The sequence below is a fragment of the Dioscorea cayenensis genome, chromosome 19 (assembly GCF_009730915.1).
Source record: "Dioscorea cayenensis subsp. rotundata cultivar TDr96_F1 chromosome 19, TDr96_F1_v2_PseudoChromosome.rev07_lg8_w22 25.fasta, whole genome shotgun sequence".
Lineage (NCBI taxonomy): Eukaryota > Viridiplantae > Streptophyta > Magnoliopsida > Dioscoreales > Dioscoreaceae > Dioscorea > Dioscorea cayenensis.
The window spans coordinates 4,658,543-4,670,618 of NC_052489.1; the positions used below are offsets into that span (position 1 = coordinate 4,658,543).

The window sequence follows — 12,076 nt, forward strand, 5'->3', positions numbered from 1 at the left end:
CGGATATATAATGAAAATGGAAATTGAAAAGGACAAATAATAGTAATATGTTATTCACAGGTCAATAATAGAAGAGGAATCAAAATCAGAAAATAATCAGCTAGATGGTTGATTTCCCTCCAAAATTGGTTCGATTAGATAATACAATGAGCACTTCCCAACTGATTTTAACTTGGAAGTCTAACAAAAAAAAAAAAAACAGTCATAGGTGATAAATATTTTTTATAGGTTGTTTAGCATGTCAATGGGTTTCAATTAAAAATTAGAGTAATTAATTATTTGTTACATACATTTATGAGTAATTCAAATCAATGATATCTATCCAAATCCAAAGACCATATGATAACTTGAGCCAAACCATATAATCACAAATCCAAATTAAAAACTATCACCAGACACTCCCTCAATTATAAATATTATCAGTGAAATGCTAATCAAATCATATTGTAATATATATAATACATAACTAATCCGTGATTAGCAACACAATTAACACATTCAGTTACTTAACAAGACTGCAATGGAAACATCATCACACCATAAATTAATTTGTTTATATACTTAATATGTACATGCTCAAAATAACAGAGGAAAATAGATAGACAATTCTATAAGATCATATTAAATTTTAATTAAATGAACATTTGAAAAGAAAAACTAAAAACACAAACTCCCACAGCAAGTTAACTAATCAATCTTGCATCCTTGAGAAACACTTAACTTCATCACTATAACATTTCTAGGAGTTCTATGTAGACAACTATTTAGAACCATTTCACAAATATGCACAATTTATGTGCTGATAAATGAACATTTGAAAAGGAAAAACAAATTATAAAAAAAAACCAAGTAAATTTGCAAGCAAGCCCTTCACAAACTGAAAAATCACAACAAAATTAAAAGTCTAGAGATAAACCCATTCCTTCATTCATCCCACACCATCAAAAACTCTAAAAAAAAAAGGAGAAAATAAAAACCTGGAAATTCTCTAGAAAATATCAAGGATCTCAGCAATGGCGCGGTTGCAGAGAGGACACAACCCTCGATTCAGCCACAAATCTCGGCAACAAACCCTACAAAATGTATGCCCACAAGGTATGAACGCCGCCCCCTTCCGCCGCCATAAGCACACATAGCACGCCTCATCCACCACCACCACCCTAATCACATCACATCGATCAACAATTAAAATGAAAAACAAAAATTGAAAATCTAACCGAAAAAATCCAAAGCGAAAGAATCGAGAAATGAAATCAAAATGCATGATTAGCTCCCCGCTCACCTTCGTCGGATAACAAACCCTAACACCAAATCTCTCTCTCTACGAAAAAGAATAGACGAGAATGGGGAGTGAGGAGGGAAGTGAGGGAGCTAAAGAACCCTAGATCTAGAAAGCGACGTCGCGGGCGCCGACGCCGCCACCGTAATGGAAATTCCGGCGTGGATCTCGGCAAGGGTTTGGGCGAGATTCCGATCCGAATCAAGTGTCCCGCGCGAAATTTATAGGCCCTCGTTTCTAACATCTGTATTTCTTTTTGCACCATATTAAACAACCAAAAATTCACTCCCCTGGTCCCACTTAGAGTGAGTGAGAGGTTAACAAATTAAATGTCAAATACTTTTTGTTAACCTCTCCCATTTTATTTTCTCCAAAAAAAAAATCATATGAAAAACCAATTTTTAATCTTTTGTTTCAATTATATTCCAAAATTTAGTTAGTATCCATCTGGGTACACATAGGATTGAGCTCTTCGTCCCTTATTTACCTTTTATTTTAGTTTAATGAATAGAGGAGAAAATAATCCAATATATATATTTATGATTAAATCCAAAATGAAAGTTAAATCTTGGTTTTAATCTGATAACCACCCTTTCAGCCCCATCATTCATAAATAATCTAAAAATATTTATCATAGACCAAAAGATTAAATGGGTTCCGAGTTCAATAAAACAAACCTGTCTAGCTTCAATAAGAGTTAACATGGCCCATCCAGTGTTGACTGCATGTGGTCGGTTTCCCTCAAAAATTTGTGTATACCTGTTCAGGTTTAAGAAAATGGATGGATTCCCAAATAAAAACCTTTCCTCAATCAAAGTAAAAATAAAATAAAATAAAACAAATAAAAGTGCCCCAGATAAAACAAAGAAGATTAAAGAAAGAAAAAACTCCAAACCATGAACCATCAGGCTTCTGCATCTTTTCAATAAAATTAATAGTTTTTTGACTCCGAAACCATTGCATCGTGCTGCAAAAGTGTTGACATGGCTCAGGTGATAAGAATCACAAAAGTATTGCATTTTCATTGGCAATTATATGTTAATAAATGTTGGCACTCCTAAAACCAAACGAGATGCTTGCTGGCTGCAAAGTTAAGGGAACTATTGCCCCTTCCATTGCCCCGCCAGTACACCCGTTGATTCGAGGTCATACCATAAAGCATGCCTCGATGCATTGTCATAGAATTCTTACAATCATCATTGCCATGTACAAGAAATTAGAGAGTTCTTGCACCCATCATCTACCCTTGCAAGAAAAGAAAAAACAAAAAGTCATATCAAATGCAAGTTAGGCAAAAAATATACATTGGCAAACTATAAATCAGTCCACCAAAATAAGTTATAGAATATAATGCATTTGTTAATACAAGACAAAACGATAAACTTAATTCATAAATAATGTAACTTACATTTTAGGTCTAAAATAATAATTCATCTTCATTGTCATTTTCCTCATCCTCCACATCTTCTTCTTCTTCTTCATTTTGGTCTTCTTCTTCATCTGTTTCATTTTTTTCTTCTTCCATCATAGTTGTAAGAATTGGCTGACTACTTTGAGATGTTAGGTCTACAACATCGGATAGGCCAACAAAGAGATCAATACCATTCAAATTATTATGTAATGATGGAAGAACATCAAATGTAGTAACATCATGTCTAACTTCAACTTCATCCATTTGGTAGGGTGGGATATCCCTTTCTTGCCATTGTGCCTCAATTGTTCTTCTTGCTTTTTATTTTTGCATACAACCATCCAATCGACTTTATCTCGTTTCAAACTTGGATATTCAGAATAATACACTTGAATCGCCCTTTGTTGTGCTAAGATAAAGGGGTCATACTTGTAATAAAAGCGCTTTTCTATTAATGTCGACCATACCATACTTGCGGTGAACCTTCTTTCCATGTATTGGATCAAACCATCGACACTTGAAGAGGACAACAAATTTTGGTGTGCTACTTGGAAACTCCAGCTGAATTATTTCTTCCAATAAGCCATAAAAATCACCACTAGAACTTTGGACGCATACACCACTATTCATAGTTGACTTATTTTCACCATGTCTAAGAGTGTGGAAGTTATAACCATTTATAAGGCAACCTGACCAAGTTTTGACTTGACCAGCTGGACCCCATGCAAGAGTCAACAACAATTGATCAGTAACTTGATTATCTGGGTTTTGAACCTAAAGTGATACTACCAAAATTAGTCAAAGTTAAGAATATCAATATATTTCGTTATTGAATAAGGAAGTATGCAATAAGAAAAATATATCTAAGAAACTCACATAACCAATAAACCATTCGGTGAAATGTAGATCAACCATTTTTTCAATGAGTGTGGCATCTAAGTGTTGAAGGTGTGTGACAAACATCCTACAAAATAAAAAACAGTATTAGTTATGATATTTAATTAACATGCATATTCATTTGAACTCATAAAATCACATACGATACTAAACATACTGGTAAATTGGTTGAGCTTCTTCACAATTTCGTAATATGTATGTATGTGTTGCATGTAACTCTTCTTGAGATAGCCATCTTTCTGTCATTCGGCCTTGACCTCGAATTGGATAGTTGAAGATAGAGCAAGGTAGAATGTTCTTATTGACACCCTCTTCATTTCTTCCAACTCTCATTCTCTTGTAAGGTTGAACATCTTTTTCAAAGAAATGGTTTGCAAAGAATGACATCTCTTCAACAATGTAAGCTTCACATATCGAACCTTCCATATGAGCTTTATTCTTCACTTTTTTCTTTAGACCATGAAGGAACCTAATATATGTGTATATATATAATTCGAATTAATCTATGAGCTTGAATAATTAAATTGATAACATAAACACATACATTAACTCTAGAAAATATGAGAAAAATATTACCTTTCAAAAGGATACATCCATCTTTATTGAACATGGCCCCCAATATAGCCTCATATGGCAAGTGAATAAGTAGATGTTCCATGGAATCAAAGAACGCTGGAGGAAATTTTTTTCCAAGTTGCATAACAATATAGCCACATTTTTCTCCAATTCCTCAAGCTTTTGCAAATCAAGCAGTGCAGAGCATATGATCTGAAAGAGCAAAGTCACTTCAGTTAATGTAGACCATATGAAATCAGGTAATATTTCTCTATATGCAATCGGAATGAGCCTCTGCATGAACACGTGACAATCATGACTCTTCATATTTTTTCAACCGACATTCATTAATGTCAACACATCTACCAAGATTTGATGCATAGCCATCGGGAAACCTTAAAGCCCTCACCCAACTGCAAATCTTAACTTTTTCATTTTTTGTCAATGTATACTTTGCCTTTGGCTTATGAGGCACTGTATTGTCAATAGGAACATGAAGTTCAGGGCGATCACAGAGAATATGAAGATCTTTCCGTACATTCAAATTATCCTTAGTTTTTCCAGGTATATCAAATATTGTGTCCATGATATTATCAAACACATTTTTTTCAATGTGCATAACATCAAGATTGTGTCGAATCATGTTAGTCCTCCAATATGGTAATTCCCAAAAAATACTTTTTTTATTCCATTTGTGATTGTTGCCATAGTGAGGGGTCTTACCTCGAGGATCCTCAATGACAGTTTTATATTGTGACACACGGTTCCAAATCTCATCTCCTGTCAATCTTGGAGGTAGACGACTCATCTCTGCTCTACCTCGAATGAAAGTTGACTTATCCCTTCTATATGAATGATTCATTGGTAAAAATTGCCTGTGACAATCGAAGTAGCTGATTTTTTTACCATGATGTAGATAGAAAGCTTTAGACTTCTCCATGCATATCGGGCACCCAAGCAAACCAGAGGTACTCCATCGAGAAAGCATTCCATAAGTAGGAAAATCATTAATGGTCCACAAAAGTGCAGCTCTCATGTTAAACTTTTTACCTAAGTTGATATCATAAGTTTCAACACCAACCTCCCACAAATGCTTCAACTCCTCAATCAAGGGCTGTAAAAAGACATCTATATTCTTCTTTGGATTTTTAGGCCCCGGACAGATTAAAGATAAAAACATATAAGGGTTCTTCATGCACATCCCTGGAGGAAGATTGTAAGGTGTAGTAATAACTGGCCAACATGAATAAGCTTGCCCATATTGACTGTGAGGGGAAAACCCATCAGCACAAAGGCCTAACCGAATGTTACGAGGTTCTGAAGCAAAACTGGGATGAGTTCTATCAAAATGTTTCCATGCCTCTGCATCAGAAGGATGACACATGACCCCTTGATTTGTTTCATGAGTAGCATGCCATGTCATATGTGGTGCCGTTACCTTTGAAGCATATAACCTCTGCAACCTTGGAGTTAATGGCAAGTACCTCAATATAGCATATGCAACCCTTTTATGCATAGGATTATTAAGTGTCTCTTCCCTTTGCTTATATCTTGGCAACTTACAAAACTTACAAAATTTCTCATGTTCATCACTTTTCCAAAACAACATACATCCATCTCTACAAGCATCAATTTTTACCACAGGCAGACCCAAGTCACGTAGTAACCTTTTATAACCATAAAAATCCTCAGGCAATGTGTTTTCACGAGGCAGTGAGTTCTTAAACACTCTAGCATTCTCATTAAAGTGATTCACAGATTGGTTGTATTCAAACTTCATGCTTAGCATTTTAGCAACCAGAGATAACTGCGTATAAGTTTCACATCCATCATATAGAGGTTTATCAACATCTTTTAGCAAACCAATGAAACTGTCACACAAATCTGTTGTATCATCACATTGAGGACTACGAACTACCTCATCAACATATGGTTTTGCATCTTCACGTGGTTCTTGTATACTTGGGCCAGCTTCATCATGCAGTACAGATGGATTTTCATGACAATAATTACTAGCATCATCATCAAAGTTCGAATGTGCAGCAAAACTACAACCTGTGTCTTCAAAATTTCTAAATCCTTGATCCCACCAATTAGTTTGTTGTGGCAATTGATTAACCACAAATTGTTCTTCTTCATGCCACATTTTTTCTCCATGACATGTCCAGTTGAAATAATTGGCTATGAATCCTTTGCGACAAAGGTGAAGCATCACTTCATCCGGGATAAAAAATTTCAAATTATCACACTTCTTACATGGGCACCTTATTAACGACCCATCCATTTGCTCAGGTTGTGAACTTACATATTTAATGAATTCAGTTACACCCGCAATAAATTCATCATTTAGGGCACCATAACCGGGCAAATTCTTGTTATACATCCATTTCCTTGATTCTCTTAAAGACATTGTTCCTGAAATCAAAAATATTTTTCAAATATAACTAAGTAGGGTAATATGCAGGCAGAAAATTTTGCGACACATTTTGCTGAATTCTGCGACACAAAAACAATCGTGTCGCAAAATTGCAAAAACCGTCGCAAACTTCAGCCCAGTTTTCCAACTCTTGTAAAATCGACAAATGATCCAAACTAAAACAGTAATACTATAATCATCACGAATTTGAAACAATAATATATAATATAAGTCGATTAATAGAACATTCATAACTCAAATCATCATAAATTTACTATATACACTAAATGAAACCCTAAAAGCAAATTCAAAAGAGAAAGGAGAGGAGAGAGAGAGAGAGAGAGAGAGATAGAGAGACATACCAACTTAAATCACTAAGAATAAGGTTTTTGAGGCTCTAATACCTCAATAAATCTAAAAACTTGTGAAGAAAATGGAGAAGAGTAAAGGTTAAGGGGTTGGAGGACTTCTCTTGCATTTTCCCATAGACCAAACTTACCTTTTTGAATGGGAGAAATATTTTTTTTATTATTAAAATTTGCGACACATTTTGCGACAATAATTTATCGTTGCAACTGATGTGTCACAATCTGTGTCGCAAACCAATTTCATGTGCGACAAAGTTTACGACACAGTTTGCAATGCCAAAAAATCGTTGCAAATAATGTGTCGCAATCTATGTCGCAAACCAATTGCATACTAAGTGCCAACATTTGCGACAATGTTTGCGACGCCAATAGATCGTTGCAAATAATGTGTTGCAACCGGTGTCACAACCTGTGTCGCAAACCATTACATGGTAGGTATAAAACATTTGCGACAAAATTGGCGACATTTTTGCATGGTCATTTTTTTGCGACGTAATTTGGTTAAATTTGCAACGTTTTTGGTTTTTTGTCACAAATGGTTGCAATTTGTATCGCAAATCTGCGACACATTTATGTGTCGCAAATATATATGTCGCAAATAGCATTTTTTCTTGTAGTGATATCAATAATGAAAAATTAAATAATTATATTAAATACTTAAATAGTTTTCAATATTTAAAAATAAAATAGTCAGCAATAACAAAAATAGCATTTATTCTTAGAAGAACATAACATGATTACATGAATACGAAGTTTTTCGATACATACAAATGCATGTGATTATTTTATTTTTTATTTATTTTTTGAAACATGCTTAGGTTGAAGTTGCCATTAGTATAAGCGGTAATTTCTTGTGAACACTAATTCCAAAAGATTCCGTCATATCAACATCTATTTCGGATTTCCCTTCGGGTAGCTTCCAATTAAAAAAATATAATAAATTTGCCAGTGCAATATTAATATTAGCTATTGATAATGGCCATCCGGGACACATCCTCAAACCAGAACCAAATGGTATGAATTGAAAGTGACGGCCTTTATAGTTGATGGCACTCCCCTCAAATCTTTCCGGGAAAAAGATTTCAGGATCTTCCCATAAATTCGGATCTCTCATTATTGCCCATGCATTCACAAAGGCTCTTGTCGTCGGTGGAATATCATAACCATCAATCATGCACTCTTTCACACTTTCTCGAGGGATAAGTAGAGGGCCTAGTGGATGTAACCTTAATGTTTCATTTATTACCAACTTAAGGTATCCCATTCCTTGAACATCTCTTTCCTCCACTTTCTCTTTTATCCCTGTAACTCTTTGCACTTCATCTTTTACTTTCTTCATCACTCTTGGGTTTCTCATAAGTTCAGATAATGCCCACTCTAAAGTCGCTGCAGTTGTTTCAGTACCCGCAAAAAACATATCCTATAAAAAATTTAAAGTAATATATCAAAATTTAAAGTAACAAACTTTATAAGGATATTGTTTTTGAAAAAGTTATAAGGATATTGTTTGTTTCACATAATTAATTTTTTAAATAGTTATTATTTTAATAAATCTTTTAAAGAAATATTCCCGTGTGCGTGTGTGTGCACATGTGATTTTATGTGCAAAACTACACTTATTTGGCCACGTTAAAAAAAAGATTCTTAAAGATTTTTATAGATCATTTTGGCAACACAAACATATATGTAAGTATACACAAGCACACACTCAAAGAAATAAAGAAAGATGAAGCAAGAAACTATATATTGAATATATATATATATATATACACACACAAAGTTCAACACATTTTGCCAATAATCCTCACGTTATCTTAATTATTAAGTTAACATATGCTTTAAAAAATACACACAGTTCTAATAAAAATATTTTAATATGAAAATCCATAATAGATTTTTAAACTTTGACCAAATATTTATTTTTATATTTTAATAAGTAATTTGCTCATCTAGTAAGATCTTCTTAGTTTTAAATTTATAAGTGATGCTATCAAAAATCTATAATCAATATATATATATATATATATGTATGGTTTAATTGGACACTAAAGTCACACTAGTTATTTATTCATTCCGAAATGAATATGCATGCGTATAGTGTAAAAACTAAACTATATAACGGTGGATATTCAACTATTTGTTATTTGAAAAAAAAATAAAAAATAAAAAATAGGTAAATAAGAGCAAGTGAGAAACAAACCCCGAGAATAGCTTTGACATGATCCTTTGTGAAAGAAAAGCCAAGATTATCAGTAGAATCCTTGTGTAACTTAAGCAACACATCAAGAAAGTTTTCTTCTCTTTCTTCTTCATGTTCATGATCATCAGTACTACTCAAATGCAAACAATGCCTTTCAATCTCTTTTTCCCAGAGTTCATCAACCTTTTTGAAGCTCCTCTCAAGCTTTCCATGAAACCCAGTGACCACATTGATCAAGTACTGCAAAGAAGGGAAGAAATCTCCAATAGATAACTCACCAACCATCTCAAGGGTCTCCCTCATAAGATCATGGAGCTCACTTCTATTACACTCTCCCTCTTTAGAAAATCTCTTGCCAAAAGTTTGTCTTCCTGTGATATTATTACTCATGCACAAAAGCATCTCACTTAGATTCACCAGTTGATTTTCATCTGACAAAAAAATAAATAAATTAACACAGTCTATATCATTCAGATCAAGTACTGTTTTATTTATTTTAGAGGATCATGATTATGTGATCACCTTGAGAGCAAGAATGTCTTATACTTTGGATCAAGACATGAACTTCATCTTCTCTTACTTTCTTAAAGGACTGCACTCTCTTCTTACTAAAGAGCTCTAACATGCAGAACTTTCTCAGTTGTCTCCAATGGTCGCCGTGCTTTGAGGCGGCGATGTCGAGGCCGCCGTAGGTGAACTTCAAGAAGGCTGGTGTTGAAGGTCGGTTGCAAAACACATGATCATGGGTTTTGAGTATTTGAGAGGCTAGTTCTGGGGAGGAGACGATGATGGTTGGGATTTGGCCGAGCTGGATGTGCATGAGAGGGCCATGCTCGGCGGCGAGTTTGTGGAGAGAGTGGTGGGGGAGAGGGCCAAGTTGGTTGAGGTTTCCAATGATTGGGAACTTCTTTGGACCTGGTGGGAGTTTTATTAAGGTTCTTTTGCTTGTTTTTGTTTTGATGAAGATGATGAGTGTGATTGAAGAGAAGAAGAGGGAGAGGAAAAGGAAGAGATCCATTGCAGAGGAGGTCTGTTTGTTCACACCTTTTGAATTACATTTATAATAAATTGGATGTATTAGTTTTTATTTTATTATTATTTGATAATTTTTACAAGTCACTCACCTTAAGTATTGTAAAAAAAATTTTATCCACCAACCTTTCACTGAGAGTTATCATTCTTCTGTTACAAAAATCACTAAGCAAAGATATCATTCTTCTGTTAGAAAAATGGTACAATATTAATTTTCCTCTTTTATATATATATATATATTTGATCATCTACTGTTTGTTTGTTTTTTTTTTTTAAGATAGGGTGATAAACATCAACCTTCATGGACATACATGGGTGGAGGAATTATCACACGTCTCACTTTTTTGAATCTAGGAAGCACGGTCGAGAGAATTGAACTCGCGTCTTTCCCAAAAGAAATGACTTAGGGTACCGCAAAACTACAAGTCCGTTGGTCATCCACTATTTTTTAAAAAGAGCAAAGAAATAATAAAAATTTTATAAAAACAAATAGACTTGTTTGAAAGGTTTTTGTAGGTAAAGGGATCAAACTAAAGATCATAGCAAAAACAATAGAGATTTTATATTAAAAAAAAAATGCTTTCGACGGAGTTATATATATATATATAGAGAGAGAGAGGGAGAGAGAGGATTCAAATTAAAACTTACTTGATTGAATAATGTAAACTTGTGTCACTTCAACCAATTTTGTTGATAGTTTTCTTATTGTTTTTATTGTTGTATAATATTGAAGATAGGAAGAATGGACCGCAAGTGTTCGAAATTTGCTGGTTTTATCTAGTTCAATTCGAATTAAAGTTTAGAGTTGATAATGATAGCTTTCTGTTGGCTTGAGATATATCTAACCAAGCCTATGGAACATATGTTAATTGAGTGAGTGAGACGTGTGGTAAGTCTTTAATAGCACATTTAATGTAACTAGCATTACCTATAAAATATATTATAAGTTGAATAATGGACGACAAGCGCCCTTTTTATATGAATATAAACAGTACCAAACAGTACTAGAACCCGGATATACAGTACAAAAATAGTATAAGAATCCCGAATGAACAGTATATGAACAGTACGGTGAACAGTGCTATCGGGGGAGGGATTTGAACCCATGACCTCCCCCTTATACTTTGGTGTCATACCATTGGGCTATCCAATGGTTGACAAATATATTATAAGTTATACAAATATTAATTTTTATTAATAAAAAAAATGTATTTAAATTTTTAAACTATTTCTGATAATGTTAATTTTTATTTAAATATAACAAATAAAACTAGCTTTAATTTTCAAAGATATATAAATGTAAAAATTACCTTTAGATATAATGTTGAATTGAGTATAATAATAATAATAATAATAATAATAATATAGATATATAAATGCATTAATTTTAGAAGCATGCCATTATTTTGATGAACAAAATTATTATTATTATTGTTGTTGTTGTTGTTGTTGTTGTTGTTGTGGTGTTGTTGTTATTATTGTTGTTGTTATGTGTTGCTTAAATACATCGTTCATATCAAGTAATAAAATGTGCTATAAATATAAAGTTATCAAGCCTAAGAGGATAAGAAGTATGAGTATTAGCTAATCATCTATTATCTAGCCGATAAGAAATAAAAGCATTGAACATAAACACACATGTATCAAAAGCTATAAAAGACAATATAATTGACAAAGAGATAATTAATCATAGAAGGAATATAACCAGACAAAGAATCTCCCTAGAAAGTCCAATGAACTCTAGCCTAAGATATTAAATTAAATTTGAGTAGATTTGTCACATTTTTTTCACATTGTGATGAGTAACTAATCTCTTACTATGCCAAATTGGAATCTTTTCCCAATGTAAATATTGTTTGATCGCATTAACGCTTTATGAAACCCATGAAAAGGATTAACCGCTAAATTATATTAATCC

General features: G+C 33.5%; 2 protein-coding genes across 2 annotated transcripts; both read right to left on the reverse strand.

Moving 5' to 3' along the window:
• Positions 1–4,455: 4,455 nt before the first annotated feature.
• On the reverse strand, positions 4,456–6,552 carry LOC120283984. The gene has a single exon (XM_039290809.1). It carries the CDS (start codon positions 6,550–6,552, stop codon positions 4,456–4,458), a length of 2,097 nt encoding a protein of 698 aa, XP_039146743.1.
• A 1,072-nt stretch (positions 6,553–7,624) lies between these two features.
• LOC120283863 (cytochrome P450 71A1-like) lies at positions 7,625–10,137 on the reverse strand. Its single transcript, XM_039290631.1, has 3 exons — positions 9,649–10,137; positions 9,127–9,557; positions 7,625–8,346 (listed from the first exon to the last, which is right to left on the reverse strand). Exons 1-3 carry the CDS (start codon positions 9,944–9,946, stop codon positions 7,741–7,743), a joined length of 1,335 nt encoding a protein of 444 aa, XP_039146565.1. The 5' UTR covers positions 9,947–10,137; the 3' UTR covers positions 7,625–7,740.
• Positions 10,138–12,076: the final 1,939 nt, after the last annotated feature.